The sequence below is a fragment of the Diabrotica virgifera genome, chromosome 1, assembly GCF_917563875.1.
Source record: "Diabrotica virgifera virgifera chromosome 1, PGI_DIABVI_V3a".
Taxonomy (NCBI): domain Eukaryota; kingdom Metazoa; phylum Arthropoda; class Insecta; order Coleoptera; family Chrysomelidae; genus Diabrotica; species Diabrotica virgifera.
The window spans coordinates 132,803,275-132,823,609 of NC_065443.1; the positions used below are offsets into that span (position 1 = coordinate 132,803,275).

General features: G+C 32.0%; 1 protein-coding gene across 1 annotated transcript; it reads right to left on the reverse strand.

Annotated features, from left to right (window-relative positions):
* Nucleotides 1-1,795: 1,795 nt before the first annotated feature.
* Nucleotides 1,796-18,037, reverse strand: LOC114327013 (N66 matrix protein). Its single transcript, XM_028275507.2, has 2 exons — nucleotides 17,751-18,037; nucleotides 1,796-2,552 (listed from the first exon to the last, which is right to left on the reverse strand). Exons 1-2 carry the CDS (start codon nucleotides 17,885-17,887, stop codon nucleotides 1,877-1,879), a joined length of 813 nt encoding a protein of 270 aa, XP_028131308.1. The 5' UTR covers nucleotides 17,888-18,037; the 3' UTR covers nucleotides 1,796-1,876.
* Between the last annotated feature and the right edge of the window lie 2,298 nt (nucleotides 18,038-20,335).

The window sequence follows — 20,335 nt, forward strand, 5'->3', positions numbered from 1 at the left end:
TACAAGGTGTTCCATTTAAAAAAATACAACTTTGGTTCATACCGTCGTTCTGACTCACCCTGTATAATTGAAAATAATTTTAAATTATAGACCTCTTTGATACACATTAGTTTTGTTATAAACATTTTTTTGTATATCTCATAGTTTAGTCGTAATTAAAGAAGACCAGAGGTTTGGCGCACCCTGTATATTATGTTATGTGAGTTCCACATTACATCTCGCATTTTAAAAATTAAATGCTCAGTCATTCACAACCGATTTTAAAAAACGTTATATCGCTGGATTGGTAAATGACTGTTCTTTCAATTTACAAAATAATATACTGGGTGTTTCAATGAAAAAGTCAACGTTTTTTTTTCAAAAATCCGCCATTTTTTATTTAAAAGCGATATAAAAAATTCAATCCATTCAAACAAAACTTTTTTTACTAAAATAAAATTTGTATTTTGAGTCGTTTAGAAGTTATAGGCAGTTAAAATGGGAGAAAATTTAAGTGGACACCCGGTATGTGGGATTTTATGGGATTAATACATAACTTGATACCTATTAATAGGTATATAATACTTAAATTAGACAGGCGCAGGCGGCAAGAAAGCAGTATCACAATCTTGTTTATTCTACTAGAAATCATTCATTTCCTCTCATAACTGCTGATACAAAACTAACAACTTGCAAGGAATTTAAAGAATATAAACAAAGCATTCTCATTTAAGAGCAAAGTTGTTTAGTTGAAATATGATATCTTTGATCAATAAATTATATTAGTACATGCTAAGAATTATACGCGGCATTGCATATTTTTATATATTATGTGATATTCATAACTAACAAACAAACACAGATTAGGGTATTATTTAAAACGAAAAACGATTATGGTATTAAAAACGATTAGGGTAATTAAGGTAAAATTAATTTTTCTATTTTAGTATTTTACATAATACCAGCAGAAAAAAAGCTCATTCAGTTGACCTGAAGATGTTCTGCATATTATAGAGAGCGAAACCGGTCGTCGGAAGTTACAATAAATGATTGACAGTACCTCTGTTTTTTACTTCATTTTAAGTGAAATAAATTTGCAGGGTGTAACATCAGGCAGAAGGGCGACAGATGAACCAAACAAGTGCTGGACTGGAGATCCGGGGGATCAAAATGACCCAAAAGAAAATCACAGATGAGATAGGTAGATGATTTAAAGAGAGCTGGTCCAAGATCGATGAAAATCTCAATGGACAGAAAAACGGAAGTAAGAGACGGAGGTCTATATTCGAACTTAGATATAAAAAAGGTTTACATCACACATCAACCCACATCCACTCTGAATTGGCATTCTTGACACTTTAAATTCAGTTTATTATTATATGACAGAAATCTGAATACTGCGTTAAGACTGAGGTACTATATAGATAATAAACATGGTCGTTAAAAGCGCAAATAGTTAAGAAGATCGAAACGTTTGAACTTTGGATATAGCGGGAAATGCTGAGAATGCCATAACCAATCAGGGTCACCAACGAGGAAGACTGAGAAGGATGAGTAGGAGCAACATGACGTTAAGAACAATAAAAAATATACAAGACCGCATAACTTAGACTCATTCTGCGAAAAAAAAAATACATTTTCCTGCAGATGTAGTGTGAAATAGCTAGAAGAAATTAAATAGGTAGATAGAAATTCTCATGGTTAGAAATATTAGGGAGAAACTTTGAGATATGTAGTTTCCAACCTCCATTGATGGGAATAGCATATGAAGAAGAAAACCTTAGGTTACAACTATGGTATAATTAATATAAATATATATATTTTGAATAAATATTTATTTTTAATAATCCTATTTTAAATATAAACCTTCTCTGTATGTATTATATTAAGTATTTAATTAATATCTGGACCCCTGATTACCAGAATTGTATGAGTTAGGATAACCTTGATTGCCTTGATTGTAACCTGTATTGGGGTAACCTTGGCTTCCAGTGATGGGGTAACCTTGACTTCCCGTGTTTGAGTAACCTGGACTTCCAGTGTTGTGGTAACCTTGGCTTCCAGTGTTTTGGTAACCTTGGCTTCCGGTGTTGGGGTAGCCTTGGCTTCCAGTATTGGGATAACCCATACTTCCAGTGATAGGATATCCTGGACTTCCAGAGTTGTGATATCCTTGGTTTGCACCATTTTGACCTTGATTATAGGGATATTTAGTTCCGGAGTTGTATCCATTGCTTCCTGAATTGTATCCTTGAGATCCGGGTTGGTTTTGGTTGGAGTTATATCCATTATTTCTGTTATACGGATCATTGGGGTTTGACTGGCCGTTATTGTAACCAGTAGCAGGATACCTGTTATTGTTATTGTTATTATTATTACCATAGCTACCTCCATTTGGATTGTAGTTAGGATTTGCCCAATTGGGATTTCCGTTATTATTTTGTGGTAGATTGGGGTACAGGTCCCTGGAAGCATTGCGATTCACCTGTCCAATTTGGTTACTGTTAGGATAACGTTGGCCATTATTGTATCCATTATTATATGAACCATTTTGTCCATATTTATTTGTAGTCCTAAAAATGTAATAAAATTGAGACGGTAGAAATAAAATCAGTTAAAATTAAATTTGAATTGTACAGGGTTATTCACTATATTTTGACCCTCTATAAGCTGCTTTATTTACAGAATTAGAAAAAAATGTAAAATTCAAAAGTTATTCGATTTTAAATTATGATTTTTTGACATATATATCGTACTAGTGACGTCATCCATTTGGGCGTGATGACGTAATCGACTATTTTTTTTAAATGGGAATAGGGGTCGAGTTCTAGCTCATTTGAAAGGTTATTCAATTCTCTATTTAGTAATATAAACAATAACATGATTAATTATACAGGGGGCCCAAATTTTTTTAAATTATATTAATTTACACAAAAAGAAGAATGTATCTAAGATAAAGTTTTTCCATCCTAATAGCAACATTAATAATATTGAAAAATATTAAAAATATTACTAAAAGATTTTTAAATTGAAAACTTATTGGTACATTTCCTTGGTGACACCTCCAAGGCTTCTACAATTTGCAAGCCAAATGGATGCTGCAGTGAAGACAAAAGGGAAGGAATTCTACACTATGCAATTCACAACCCGCGTCTGCAGCTTGGTAAAGTTCCAACGGAAAGTGCACCTAGTTACTCCACAGAGTAATACTACTATAAAATAAAAATGTATACCATTTTTATTTAGTTGCAATGCGAAGCCAAAAATGTTTTAATTTTTACTTAGATTAGAGAGCGCAACCAGCACTTTTATCGTGATTAGGTGACTAGCGTCATCTGGCAATTGAAAGATAAAGTTTTTCAATCCTAATAGCAACATTAATAATATTGAAAAATATTAAAAATATTACTAAAAGATTATTAAATTGAAAACTTTTTGGTACATTTCCCTGGTGACACCTCGAAGGCTTCTACAGTTTGCAAGCAAAATGGATCCTGCAGTGAAGGCAAAAGGGAAGGAATTCTACACTATGCAATTCCTTATCTTTCAATTGCCAGATGACGTTAGTCACCTAATCCATTCACGTCAGTTGCAGTGTGGGGCTAATATAATAATATGTCGAAAAATTTACTGGATTAGAGAAAAGCAACATATGCATTCTCTGAAGAGCCTCTAACAAGAGATGAAATCGTCGATAAGAGTGCTGGTTGCGCTCTCTACTCTAAGTAAAAATTAAGACATTTTTTGCCTCGCATTGCAACTGAATAAAAATAGTATACACTTTTATTTTATAGTAGTATTACTCCGTGGAATAACTAGGTGCATTTTCCGTTGGAACTTTACCAAGTTGCAGACGGGGGTTGTGAATTGTATAGTGTAAAATTCCTTCCCTTTTGTCTTCACTGGAGCATCCATTTGGCTTGCAAATTGTAGAAGCCTTGGAGGTGTCACCAGGGAAATGTACCAATAAGTTTTCAATTTAAAAATCTTTTAGTAATATTTTTAATATTTTTCAATATTATTAATGTTGCTATTAGGATTGAAAAACTTTATCTTTCAATTGCCAGATGACGAGTCACCTAATCCATTCACGTCAGTTGCAGTGTGGGACTAATATATGTCGAAAAATTTACTGGATTAGAGAAAAACAACCTATGCATTCTCTGAAGAGCCTCTAACAAGAGGTGAATTCCTGGTGAAAATGGTATACATTTTTATTTTAAAGAATGTATGTAATTTATTTAATTTAAAATACATTTTACTGCTGTTAGAAAACAGAAATAAAATTTTATTGCACAAATAAACATTTATTTTTTCTTAAATTCAATGTTAAAACTGCCAAGAGGCAGATGGGTGACAGCTTGAACATTGAAATTAAGTGAAAAGTAATGTTTATTTGTTCAATAAACTTTTATTTTTTTTTTATGAAAGCAGTAGAATGTATTTTGAATTAAATAAATTACATACATTCTTCTCATTGTGTCAATTAATTTAATAAAAAAAATTTTTTTGGACACCCCGTTTAATTAATCATGTTAATGATTATATTACTGAATATGGAATTGAACAACCTTTCAAATAAGCTAGCACTCGACCCTTATTTCCATTTAAAAAAATAGTCGATTACGTCATCACGCCCAAATGGATGACGTCACTAGTAAGATATCAGTATCATAGTAAATCATAATTTGAAATTCGCATAACTTTTGTATTTTACAGTTTTTTTCTAATTCGGTAAATAAAGCAGTTTAGAGGGGGGCAAAATATAGTGAATAACCCTGTACAACTTATGAAAATATCTACAGTCTGAAAAATGAAAGAATATCCATGAACGATCACATCAATCACTTATTTTGTATTTGCTGTCTAATTCTATAACAAACGTTTGTTATTTATAGAAAAAGACAGCAAATACAAAATAAGTGATTTATGTGATCGTTCATGGATATTCTTTTCTCTGGCTAATTGGCTATACCAAGGCCATAAAAAAAACGAAAAAAAAAAATGGATATTCTTTCATTTTTCCGACTGTACTCAGGATGCTGTCAATTAAGCCATTTTTTTTTCAACCATTTTACAACATTCAAATATTATGAAAATTATTTATTTATGTGTTTGTACGTCCGTCAACATAACTCCTCGGTTATTAGAATAGTACTCTGGGCTAATTAGCAAAATTCATGGAAAAGTTATTTACCAGCAATTTTATTGCTGGAATCGAATTATAAGATCCTATATATTAATAATATAGGTATGCAAAGTCCGCAGATAGTGTGCTACTTTTTTTATAAACAAAATGGCGCCGACAAATCGTATTTTTTTCAATTATTGCTCTATAACTCCGAAGATTTTAACTTTACAACAAAAACACCCAAATAAAAATTCACCGCAATTAAATTCTGCATAGAGATAGGTTTTTCACAATTTGCTCCGACGAAAATTTTCCTCGCAAAATGCGGGTTTCCCTAACAAAAACTATAATTTTCAAATAAAGTTTTAGGTAAGTAATTATTAATCAATAATTAAAAAACTTAGTGACATCAAAGATTTCTTGGTATAGATTGTAATTCCAGAAGCCAGTGAAAATTAAACGAATATTTTAGCAACAATTCAATTGTTAATTAACAATTTACGATCGCAATAATAACCAAAATAATCATGATACATTGATTGATCAAACTTATAAAGATTATAAAGATGAGATGCTTGTTTCATATTTTATCAACAAAATATAAATTTTTCGTTTTTTTGCATAATCTTTAAATTTTGAAAAAAAAATTGTTATAATACGTTGGTCTAATTAGTAAAGTACAAAGAAAGGTTATTTACCAGCAATTTTATTACTTTAATCGAATTATAAGATCTTATATATTATTAATATAGGTATGCAAAGTCCACAGATAGTGTGCTACTTTTTTTATAAACAAAATGGCGCCGACAAATCGCATTTTTTCATTTATTGCTCTATAACTCCGAAGATTTTAACTTTACACCAAAAATACTCAAATAAAAATTCACTCCAATTTAATTTTACATAGAGGCATGTTTATCCCGACTTGTTCCGACGAAAATTTTCCTCGGAAAATGTGGGGTTTCCCAACAAAATCTCGAATTTTCAAATAAATTTTTTGGGCCAGTAATTATTTATGAATAATTATATAGCTTGGTGAAATAAAAGCTTTCTTGGTATAGATTATAAATTCAGAAGCCAGTTAAAATGAAACGAATATTTTAGCAACAATTCAATTGTAAATTAAAAATTTACAGTCGCAATAACAACCAAAATAATCATGAGGCATTGATCAAACTTAGAAAGATTATAAAGGTGTGATGCCTATTTAATATTTTGTCGACAAAATATAAATTTTTCATTTTTTTGCATAATCTTTAAATGTTTAAAAAAATTGTTATAAACAAATTAACATTTCTTAGAAATTGTTTATTATATTCTAATTTTAAAAAATACTTAAAATGCGTATTTCATAGGTCTTGAAAATGAATGCTTTAAAAAAATTTTCCAACCATTTGAAAAAAAGTTAGGAAACAGCAAAATAAATATACGATATCTCCATTGTTTATAATTTGTTTTAATTGTTTCAAAGCTTAAAAGTGAGTGTATGGTACAATCTAATTACTCACAAAGAATGTCAAAAATTAGTGCAATGTTTATAATTTAATCAAAGATGAAAAATACTTTTTTTGTAATTTTTAGCGCGAAAGTAGGCTTGATACAGAGCCGGAGATAAAATGTTCACTCGAAGCGACTGACACGCTTAAACTCGCGCGAGTTGTGTATGTGGGCGGGTAGCTACGGTACTGTATTATTCTACTTTCGCGCGTGTAAATTACAAAAAAATATATTTATAATCTTTAATTAAAATATAACCATTAAGCTGATAATCGATATTGTTTTATAAATAATTAGCTTGTACTTTAAACTCACTTCTACGCTTTGAAAGAATTAAAAATAATTATTAACACCGTAGTAATCGTATGTTTATTTTGCTGTTTCATAACTTTTTTGCAAATGGTTGCAAAAAAGTTTTAAAGCATTCATTTTCAAGATATTTGAAATGCGCATTTTAGCTATTTTTTAAAATTATAATATAATAAAAACTTTCTGAGAAACGTTAATTTGTTTATAACTATTTTTTTTTAAACATTTAAAGATAATGCAAAAAATTAAAAATTTAAATTTTGTTGACAAAATGTTAAATATACATCTCATCTTTATAAGATTTCAAAGTTTGATCAGTGCATCATAATTATTTTGGTTATTATTGCGACCGTAAATTATTAATTAACAATTGAATTGTTGCTAAAATATTCGTTTAATTTTCACCAGCTTCTGGAACTATAATCTAAACCAAGAAGGCTTTTAAGTCACCAAATTATTTAATTATTGGTAAATAATTACTTATCTAAAACTTTATTTGAAAATTAAAGATTTTGTTGGGAAAGCCCGCATTTTCCGAGGAAAATTTTCGTCGAAGCAGATCGGGAAAAACACGTCTCTATGCATAATTTAATCACGGTGAATTTTTATTTGAGTGTTTTTGTTGTAAATTTAAAATCTTCGGAGTTCTAGAGCAATAATTGAAAAAAACAAGATTTTCGGGCGCCATTTTGTTTATAAAAAAAGTAGCACACTATCTGAGGACTTTGCATACCTATATTATTAATATATAGGATCTTATAATTCGATTCCAGCAATAATATTGCTGGTAAATAACTTTTCCCAAAAATGGCCTATTCTCCGATAATCAGCCCAGACTATAGTTAGAATATTAATTTGAGGTGTCGAATAAAAGTTTTTAACTCAAACATTAAACCCGAAAGTGCTATTTTAAAGCCACCGAAATGCTATGGCCGATATATTATTCGACGCGCAACAGCATAATGAAAATAAATATATACTTGTTGTTGAAAGTATAATGTTGGGAAGATGAAGTTTTTTAATTGCCAGATGACGCTAGTCGCCTAATATTTTCACTTCAGTTGGAATGGGTGGGAAAACCTCTCAGTACGGATCAATTGGGATATGGAGAACAAGCCTATGTTCCTTCCGATGAAGACTCCAATAAGAGCCGAAAATCGCGATTCAAGGGACTGGACTGCGCTCCGTATTCTAATTGAAAAGTAAGATTGTTTTGCCTTCGCATTGCAACTGAATTAAAAATAAAATTTTTATTTTATTTTTATAATGTTGGGCTTTATATTGAATGTCTGGTGCAATGACAGAAAAAGTAAATTGTAAGTTCCATGATCCCTAAATGGGTATCTGTAAATTAACAGTAACAAAAATATGGTGTTTTTCTTTTAAAGTCTATTTCAATGCCGTATATGTACGAATTGGTGCACATGTTTCAATATAGTTCTGAAGCTATTTTCTTGTGGCATTTTTATAATCAAGTATATTCAAATGGGAAATAAGCCACAATTTTACCTAAAAATGATTTTATTAACGTTTCGACGCCCAAGTCGGGTGTCGTTGTCAAAATACAAAATAATACTAAATAAACAAAAATGTTGTTGCCTAGTAAAAAATTCTTCTAATAATTTATTTAATCTGACTCATTTATATCGGCAATTCAGACACGTATTATACATTTTAAAGTAGACGACTTTAAAATGATATTGCCAATATTGATGAGTTGCGTTCCTGGGACGACTTTACTAAAAGATAGTTCATTCGATTACATGAAATCAATCCCAACTTAAGAATATCCGCCACAAAAAATCATAGCATGTGATCTGTCTTTAAAAAGACAACCAAATGCAACGGTGGCACTGAAATTCTCGCGTTAGAGATTCCATAGTAAATCACGAGGGAAAACCAGGAAAAACTTGGTGATACTATCCGACATCGTAAGTATTTGGGTTTACATTTAGTTTACTCTCAAAACTAATACCAAATTCTGACTTGATATTTTAAATTTTAAATAATACTAAAATACTAAATATGTACTAACTCAATATGTTACTGATTTACTAATTGTGATATTTTCTTTCTATTGACTTCCTCCTTTAATATGGGTAACCACATCCTACTGCATTCTACCGAGGAATTTGCGACACAATTGGTTTCATTTATTAGAGCCGCTTCTTTGATTTTTCTCTTTTTACTATCTGCTTCTTTTAGGACTATACTTGAATCTCTCCACTGAACTCTATGTTCATTATCCCATTCGTGTTGACATATTTGAGATCTATCAAATTCTCTATTTTTTATATAAGACTGATGTTCATTTACTCTAACGTCTAATGGTCTTGACGTTTCACCTATATAAAATTGTTCGCATTCACAAGGTATTTTATAAATACAATTCTTTGTTCTTTCTTGTTCACTGTTAGGTTTAGTTTTAGATAGAATAGATCTCAATGTGTTTGTTGTTTTGAATGTTGTTGATATGTTGAATTTATTTCCTATTGTTTTAAGTTTCTCGGATAGTTCTTTTATATATGATATTGATATTTTCCTCGTATTATTTATTGTGAAGGTTGTAGGATCCTCATCATCAATATTGGCAATATAATTTTAAAGTCGTCTACTTTAAAATGTATAATACGTGTCTGAATTGCCGATATAAATGAGTCAGATTAAATAAATTATTAGAAGAATTTTTTACTAGGCAACAACATTTTTATTTATTTAGTATTATTTTGTATTTTGACAACGACACCCGACTTGAGCGTCGAAACGTTAATAAAATCATTTTTAGGTAAAATTGTGGCTTATTTCCCATTTGAATATACTTGTTTCAATATAAATTACAAAAATAAATAAATATTTGTCAAATGGCTTAACATCAACAAAGTAACAAGTGAAGCCAATGAATGTCATAAACATTTAAAAAAATATATGGATATTACAGGAAAATAACATTTTATGCGAGACAAATACATCTAAATAGTCATTTATTTGATGGATTCGACCGTTACTTGATGAAACCTCATTTTATTTAACAATAACACATATGCGCTCTACAGGAAACAAAAAAGAAAGAAAAAGGACAATCAAGATTAGGCGAATATATACTAATCTACAGTGGAGTAGCAAAAGAAAACAGGGCCAAAGAAGGTGTAGCATTAGTAAGTAATACATCAAAAATACCAAAATCACATCAAAGAGTGTCAATATTTATCGGAAAGAATTGTCACAACAAAAATTAGAATGGAAAAGGAAGACCTGAACATCATCGGAGTATACGGCCCAGAAAATAAAAAGCCTCAAACAACAAGGGAAATCTTTAAGACGAATTACAACAAGTAGTAGATCAAGTTAGAGGGAAGATGATAATACTGAGGAATTGTAACGCTCGAATAGGTAACCAAGTAATACCCGGAATTAAGCAAAAGCACAATGAAAATGTTCAAAACGAAAATGGAGAACTGATGATAAACTTCTGCACGAATAATGAACTTAGAATAAACAACACATTTTTTGACCACAAAGACCAACACAAATATACATTCAATAACACCCGTGGACAAAGATCTATGACAGATTATGTTGTAACCAACGGAGATATACATCCATCAAAAATAATGGAAGTAAGATGCCTCAACTCAGCAGATGTAGGTAGCGACTATAGCCTAGTATTATGTAACATAGGAATCATTATGAAATATTTCACACCCAAGAGGGCAGAACCAACACAAACAAAAATCAAAGTCGAAGGACTAAGTACGGAATCCACGGAGTACTTATATAGAAAAATAATGTCAGAGAAGATTGCTGATAATGAAATACTAGAAAACGATAACATCGAGGAAAGCTGGGAAAAACTCAAGGATGCCATAATCAGCGCTGCAACAGAATCACTTGGAGCGAGAAAAGTAACGAAAACTCACATATTAAAGAAGAAAACCCCGTGGTTTAGAGAGGAAGTTAAGATAAAATGTGAAGAAAAAAAGAAAGCCTTTTTACAATACAGAACAAAGCAAACACAACAGGCATACAACCACTACAAACGAATCAGAAACGAAACGAATACTTTAGTGAGGAAAATAAAAAGGGAGCACTGGCAGAGTATCTCAAAACAGATGGAACACGACTTCTACGGAACTCAAAAAGAAGTATGGAGAATGATCAGAGAGCAAAGAAAGGAGATGAACGAATTAATAAAAGCGAAACACATTCAGAAGGAAACATGGGCAGACTACTTTCGATCTCTATTTGCTAAAGGCGACAAAAATGAACCACCAACACCTGAAGTTACAACAAACGAAGGAATAAACATCGAGGAGGGAGAGGTAAAGGAAGCATTAAGAAAATTAAAAAATAGAAAATCTCCAGGAGAAGACAGAATATCGAACGAACTCCTAAAGTACGGAGGACAAGATCTAACTAAACAACTATTAAAAAACTGATACAAAAAATAATAGAACAAAACAGAATGCCACAAGAATGGAGATCAAGCATCCTAATACCTCTCTTCAAAAAAGGAGACAAATTAGACCTGGAGAATTAAAGAGGAATTAACTTATTAAACACAATATTAAAATTAACAACCAAAGTGATAACAAACAACTTGAATGAAATTATAACATTAACAGAAGAACAACAAGGTTTTAGGTCGGAGAGGTCATGCACTGACGCTATATTTATAATGAGGAAGTTCAAGAGAATTCGTTGAAATACAACAAACCGGCAAATTTATGTTTCGTGGACCTTAAGAAAGTATTTGACAGGGTCACATTAAAGGACGTTATCCATATGTTATACTCGAGAGAGGTACCTCTAGGAATAATTAAAACGATCGAAAACATCTACCAGAACAACACAATAAAAGTAAAAGTGGAGATGAATTAACTGACCCAATTGAAGCCGGCAATGGAATAAGACAGGGGATTCCTTAAGTCCTTTATTGTTCAACCTGCTCATGGACGAAATAATAAAAAAAGTTAGAACTAGAAAAGGATACCAAATGGGAGAAAAACAACTTAAAATAATCTGCTATGCGGACGATACAATACTAATCTCTCAAAGTGAAGATGAGATACAACGTATTCTATGCTGCATCAATTCAGCATAATCGCCAGAAAATTTAACATGTTCATTTCCTCACAAAAGACAAAATGCATGGTTATAACAGCAGATCCAATAAGATGTAAATTGGAGCTGGAAGGTCAAATAATAGAACAAGTGATGGAGTTTAAATGCCTAGGCATCACACTATCTAGCTACGGAAGGCTCGAAACAGAAGTGGAAGATCAAGTGAATAGAGCAAACAGAGCCGCAGGTTGCCTGAATGACACAATATGGAGAAATAAAAATATCTGAAAAGAAATGAAAGGCAGAATTTACAAAAGAGTTATCAGACCAATAATGACATACGCGGCAGAAACACGACCCGACACACAGAGGACAAAAATATTGCTCGAAACAGCAGAGATGAAAACCCTTCGAAAAATCGATGGTAAGACTTTATGGGACAGAGCTAGAAGTACAGATATACGACTAAGGTACAAGGTGTATAACATTAATAACTGGGTAAGAAAAAAAAATAATAGAATGAAATGACCACATTAGCCGAATGAAAACAAATAAGGTAGTCAGGACAGCGAGAGACGGTTCCACAATAGGAAGGGGCGGGCATGTTTTCGACGCTAAAGTACCTGAGGGTCTTAAAAGTACCCGTGTTTTGGACGCTGCCAGAAAGTAAAGTTAGGACCGAAGGGTTGGGTGTTCCTCCTTTGGGTCTTTTAAATTTAGCGTCCAAATCATGCACATCCAACGGGTTGTCTAAATTCCACTGATGTAGAGTAAGAGGTAGAATAGGATTTATTCGGTGAGACATTCTGTATAGTAACATCTGATGACATATTGATAATTTATTTACGGTACTACCGAAACTAATTACTTTCGTTTCCCGCAAAAAACAAACTGGTAATTTGTTTGTAATCCATAAACCTGTGTCTATTTACAATAACTCATGTACTAGACAGAAATATTAACTTATAGTGAATATGGAAATTTCAACGTTAGTAAGTAATCGTGGTAAAATTTTACTCAAATTGAACAGTTTTACTTTTCTCAAGATAAAGTACTAAAATCGGGAGAAACGTAGGTATTCGAGGTGCGTAAAACGGTCGTGTAAAGCGAAGATATTCACGAAAGGGCCAGAAAAGTTAGTGATCCGAAGTAATCTAGAACATAATCACGAGTGTGATATCAAGACGCTTAATAGACAGATTGTGCGTAGCATTGCCAAAAGGAAGGCTAAGGATAATTTGACCGAAAGGCCGTCCAAAATCATACATAGTGCGTTGAAAGAAAATGTAGATTGCTTGAGCCACATGACTGTTAAAGACGTTAATTTAATACGAAATCAAATATACAGTGAACGGCGAATGGCTCAACCGAAACTGCCCAAAAGTAAAGAAGAAACTATTGCTGCGGTAAATATTATGAATATCAAAACACTTAAAGACGAGAATTTTATATTTGCGGTTGAACCAAGTTCTAACATTATCATCTTCTCGTGTAACACTAACATGCGTTTTCTGTGCGGCAGTGAAACAATTTATATGGACGGTACATTTAGTTAGCCAAGCCGCACACCAAAGAAACATGAAACGAAAAACATGAAACATGAAACGAAAAACATGTTTCATGAAACTAAAACACTGCTAAACAAATCTCAAAGTCCGCCTACCAATGAAACGAGTGTGATTAATGCTCATGACACATTTTTATTTTCGGAGAGTCTCATAAATGGCCGGACGTATATTTGTTTAGCAGTGGTTTATTTCCATGAAACGTAATTTACGTTTCATGTTTCTTTGATGTGCGGTCGGGCTTAGTGCTCAATATTTCAAGCAAGTTTTTACCATACATGTATTTATCAACGGACATTATATACCATTGTGTTATTGTTTACTTCCCGACAAATCGGAACAAACGTATATAAAACTATTTAATGTTTTGAAAATCAAATGTGAAGTAATTGGTCTGAAATTCAATCCAAAAATCATTTTCTCCGATTTTGAAATTGCTATCCAGAATGCTGCGCGTTTTGAATTTCCAAATGTGCACATTAAAGGGTGCCGTTTTCATCTTATGCAATCTTGGTATCGTAATATCGGCAGTTGTGGCTTAATTCGGGAATATAAATTGGCAGACAGTGAAATATCTAAATGGCTGAAATATATTTTTGGGCTGCCATTTTTACCTCCCTCAGAAGTCGAAGAATCTTTCATATATGATTTTATGGCTATTCAACCAAAGGATGCAAAAATTGAAAAGTTTTCCGACTACTTATTGGACAACTACATTGGCGATCACGCAACATTTCCGCCGGAGATGTGGGCTACGATGAGTGAGAGTTTAGAATTAACAACTAATGCTTGTGAATCGTTCCACTCGCGTTTTAATGATAATTTTTACCATGCTCATCCAAATATTTTCCATTTTATTGATGTTTTAAAAAATTTTCAAACTGAAACTTACATTAAAATTAATAGTGTCCATGAAAGTAATAGACTTAAAGATCCAAAGAGTAGAAAAAAAAAAGAATGTGTGTGTACTTTGTACGCACGTAAGAAGTTATACTTCTATTATATGATTTAAACGAAATTAATATACTTTTTATATATATTTTGTTTAAATATTAAACTAATTTATACTTACTACTTCTCAAACATCTTTATTAGAACAGTGCCAAAAATTAAAATAATAAAAGAATAAAACACACACAAACACATTAAACAAGCCACAAATGATGTCTGAACATTAATTGTCGAAAATTTTTTTAACTAAATACGTATTTTCTGAAAATACAATTACATAATAAATATACTTACAATCATAAAATGTATTAAAAAAAAAAACAAAAAAGAAAGTTTCTATTGGGACTCGAACCAGCGCTGATAAGAGCGGTTGGTATTGGAATTCATTCGCCTTCTCCGCTTAGCCACGGTCACTATGTGTCATTATTTACGAAGATCGACTAACTAAACGGATTAAACTTGTGATATTTTGAAAATTGATCAAATTATTTTAATTTTGAATTGAAATGATTTAGAATTGAAAAAATACAACAAAACATAGAGTAAAAAACAATATATTAGGTGAATATTGATAGAAATTTTGATGGTAATCAAATTATATAAATAAAAGTATTACATACTATGTATTTTGGCAGATCAAATAGGTAGGTTTATACCCATGATACATTAACAATTATTACGTACCTGTTGCTTTTAAAAACTATTTAAAAGTCACTACAATATTATAAACTTTTTTGTTTCTGTCCTCAAAACAATAAAACTAATATATTATACATTTGTTTACCTTTACCTTTACCTCCAAACCACAGCTGCCATATCGGATAATTTTTGACATGTCATTTGAACATCCAATCAGAACAAAGTTATAATGCGCATGCGCCGGGCTGATAGGTTTTAACATATAAAAAATCACCCTCTATCGCCGGTAAAGAAGTATAACTTCAAAAATTATGTTCGTTAGAGATAGGATACATGAGTATCAAACTAACTGTATCGATCGATACCATTTCGTAAAATGTATGTCGTATTTATTTCAAAGTGACAAATAAACCTTATCAAGCTTAATCTCTAGAATTTTATTACCTGACTTTCCATTTACATTTCAATTAGACCCAGCGTCCAAATCATGTATGCAGAAACAGGTAATTTTATTTTTCAGCGTCGAATTTTAAATTTAGCGTCTAAATCATGCACGCCCATAGGAAGACCATCGGTGGTAAGACCACGAAAACGATGGAACGATAACTTACTAGAGGCACATTGAAAAAACAGACAGAGTCATATCTATACAAGAAGAAGAAGAAGAAGAAGAAAAAGAATACCACACTGAAGACTTTTGTTTTCAATACTTCCAACAAAATAGACAAATACATAAAAAAGAAAGGAATAACATCAGCTTTCAGAACAAACAAGAGTCTAAAGAAAAAGTAATTACAGAATGGTGTATATTATAAACTGAAAGGTGATGACTGTCCAAAAACTTACATCATTCAAATTGGCAGGACCTTTGACAAACGCATAGCAGAACACAAAATGACTTTCATTAACAGAAAAAAGAGTCTACGTATGCAAATCACCTTTTATCACCGTTTCAAATTCTTCAAATTCAAAATAAAAGCCTTAAGCTTTGTTTATTAGAATCTATGGAAATTAACAAATTAAAAAATAAAGATAGAGATAATAATTTTGAAGGGCCAACTTGGGACAAGCAGCTCCCCAAACCTCAACCTGTTCAGTTAGAGACTTTAAAGTGCAGACACGTAGTAAAATATGTACATCACTTGTGAAAAGCACTCTGCCAGGGCCCCGTAAGGGCTGCTGGCACCTGTGTGCAAAAGAGGATTTTGGCGTCCCTTGGGCATTTTGGTTCATGTTTATTTATTTATTTTTTAGAAGGTAGGTCGATAGGTAGGTGCTTGAAATAAAGCAGAAAACTGAAGTTTAGAAGTCATAATAAGTTTTAATGAGTTTTCCCCGAAAAGTGCTTAATTTTTTTGGTTATTTCACGTTGAAATATTCGATTTGGAATTTGACGAATACGAACGTTTTTCTCATGAGCTCAAATTTTGCTTTTATTGGGTCTATAGACTTCATGAATACACCACTTTTTTCGTTTTTTTATAAGCTACATTTTTGATAACAATATTTTTCGATAAAATACTTAGGTTTTGAGTTATTTACGAAAAATCGTCTAAAACGTGATTTTTTTGTTGAAAAATAAACAATTTCACTCGCATATAACTCAAAAAGTATTGATTCAGTTACAAAACTCTATAGAACAAAAGTTGCTTAGAATTAGTCATTTTATCCACTTCTGGACTTATTTTAAACCTATATTTGTTTACCATCGAGAAGGAGTAATATTCACTCCCCGAGCAAAAGCAACCAACGACACAAGTCCAACTTTGAAGTGGAGGGTAAGGGTAGAACCTACATCGAAATTTTCATGCAATTCGTTGGCCACCCTGAAAATTACACGGTATCGCCGTATTTCACGTCCATTTAGTGGGCTATAGGTACAATAGAAAAATAAAAAATAGCTATTGTAGTAGCGATATTTTCTGAGACTTTGCTGTTGCAAATTTATCAATTACAGGTCTAACATTTATACTTTTATAAAAATGATTTTTAACTTTGAAACAGATCGCTCGTCAGCAGCTAAATATACAGGTAATGTCAAAAGAATTCTTAGTGAAATGCTTACGTTTGGAAGGTTGAAGATTAAATTGTTTTCAAATATATATTGTAAAATACTTAAAGGGTCAGTATCATCAGGTAATGAAAATGATTTTTTTATTTCATTGAACAAATCATTGGAGTCTCTACCTATCCTTATTAGCCTGATCTGTCAGTCATTCTTCAAGAAAAAAACAACGTTTTTAAATATCGCTTAATGTCACCTGATTTAAATATGTTTCGTGTGTATTTATACATAATCATATTTAATTTCTCAACTTTTGTTTTAAAATTAATTTTTATTTTTTTTGTAAATTATTTATCAATTTTTGACCTTGGGTTTTGGCGCCCTTAAAGGATGGCGCCCGTGTTCATTGCACACTTTGCACATAAATATGGTAGCGGGGGCCCTGCACTCTGCCGAAAAGCTGTAGTGACATTAACATAATAACTTTTGTGCAAGTATTGAAAATTTTGTGTTTTAGTGTTAGTGATGTCTTTGTATATTGGAAAGTGTAGTGATTTTTCAAAAACATTAAAAACATTATTTGTAATTATTATATAGCACACACAATACATACGGTTGATTGCCATAGGATCCTTGTTGATTCTGCCTATTAAGTTGATCTATTCTGGCTTTCATGTCAGATGCGCGATCAGATGCAGCAAATTGAAGCAAAGTAATTGCACATATTATAAATAATACGTAAACTTTCATTTTTGTTGTAATTTTTGAACAATGTGTGTGTGTCTTCTCTGTGTGTTTAAGTTAATTAACTACTACGTAAAATTCGGGTCTCTAGTGTCTAACTCTTGATTAGAAGGTCAAAAATAAGATTAAGAGGTTAATGCTGTAATGAGAATTAGCTGGTGAGACAAGAATATGAGTTTAAGTGAAGGACGTACAGGATCGGACTATAAATATCTGAAATAATAGCTTTGATAAACTTTTTATATTAATAATATTTTTGCACGATTGATCATTTTTGACTGTTTACCGTGACAGATTTTACGTCAGTAGTGACATTTACTAGCAACTCGACGGTAAGTAATCCAACTCGACGGTAAGTAATTCACTTACCGTCGAGTTAAAAAATCTCTTAATTTTAATTTATTTTTTGAAAGAATAAAGAAAACTAACGAATTATTTATTAATATTGAAACTTATGGTACAATTTGTTAAATTATTTAATGAAATCCCACTTGTTTGGGCTGTGGTTTCACTTCTAACACAAACTCCTGCAGAATCGCATACATTAGTAGTATCCAATATTTTTTCTCTTCAAATACGCGATCAAAGTTGAAAACTTGGAAATATCAATGCCATCATAAAGAAAAACTGTGGATTTAATCATTGAATATTCTGCCCAGAGGCTTCCAGGAGCTTTCAACTGCATATGTCTTTGAACGAAATATGCCAATAGAGTCTTTTCTTCGATTCTTAAATTCTTGCCTTCGCACCATTTTTTAAAACTTTGGTAGGTATTTTGATAACGGATTTTGGATTTTTCGGGAATAATTGCGGAACACCCTTCTTCCCAAGCCCGTTCAATTTCTTCAAATTCACTTTCGTTCATATTTTAATTTATAATAATCAAAATTGTACTTAAAATTATTGACAACTAAATAAAAACTCAATTCTCCATTGTTGTTATGCACCCTAGTTACTACCTAACAACCAAAGTATCTATCTTGATAAAATGAATGAAACTAGTCAATATGACGAAAATGTTTAATTTTATAATTTATAATGGTATCAATCGTGCAAAAAACGTTATAAGCATGTCGAACGTTAAGGGTAACCGATCTCAGACAATAATTGGAGTCGTCGCTCCGCTCCTCCTCCAAACAATTGTCTTCGATCGGTATAAAGCCCTTACCGTTCTCCATACTTAATATACTATTTCATCGTTTCTACCTTTCCTCTCTTTTTAAGGTATTCAATTTATGAGGCAGGGAAACGAACATGTGTGGAGAAGAAGTCATTCTTCTTCTTGTAGTACCTATCCGGTTCGGATGTTGGCGAAGCAATCTGTACTTTGCACACAGCTGCTCTGAAAAGATGTGTGGTTGTTGTGTTGAACGGCGTACGTAGAATTTTCAGCCAAGAAATCCTTCGTCTTCCTGTTACTCGTTTTCCTTCTAATTTTCCCTGTAAGATTAGCTGCAGCAGTTGTTCTCTCGTTGTTCCTCATGATGTGACCAAGGTATCCGATTGTAATTAACAGTTTTTTTCCTTTTTGTATCCTTAATACATGAGAACGCGCTAATTACCACTACATGTATATTGCTTTTGTGGATTTTAAAAAGGCCTTTGACAGTATTAAACACTGGGCCATACAATCCTCGCTAATAAATGGAAGGATCGACAATTGATACACAGAAACGCTGAAAAACATCTACGAAAAAGCAACAATTACAATAAATCATCCACACCAAAACACTAAACCAATAAAAATAAATGTAGGAGTTAGGCAAGGGGACACAGTATCCCCAAAATTATTTACACAACCACCATAAGATATATTCAAAAAACTTCCATGACACAACAAAGGAATCAACATCAATGGACAACTGCTGAATAACCTGAGATATGCGGATGACATAGCGGTTATAATAGATAATACGGAAGATAACGAAATGATGACACAATTGGACAAGGAGGCAAACGAAATAGGTCTAAAAATGAATTACACAAAAGCTAAATATATGACGTATAAAACGTAGAAGAGGACAACGATACCATGCAAATAGGAACAAGTGCAATACAGCAAGTCAAGGAGTACATATACCTAGGGCAAATAATGAAACTGAGTAAAGAAAACCAAACAGCAGAAATAAAAAGGAAAATAAGACTCGCATGGGTGACATGACAAACAAAGTGACCATAGCCATTATGAAATCCAACCTCCGATATGAGAGGGAACTTTAAGAAGAAGAAAGGTAACATTAGTAAAAATAGGCTATATCCTGAAAAACCAGAAATATGCCCAATACCTCCCCACAAAAGTACACACACCCAAACTTATATGGAATCACCATGTATTTCAAAGTAATATTTATTTCTTTTGAAAAAAGTTGTTACTGTTACGAAGAATAAAAGTTTTTATTGAAATTAAACATATATATAAGACAATCGCATAGTACAGCTCGGTACGGTATAGGT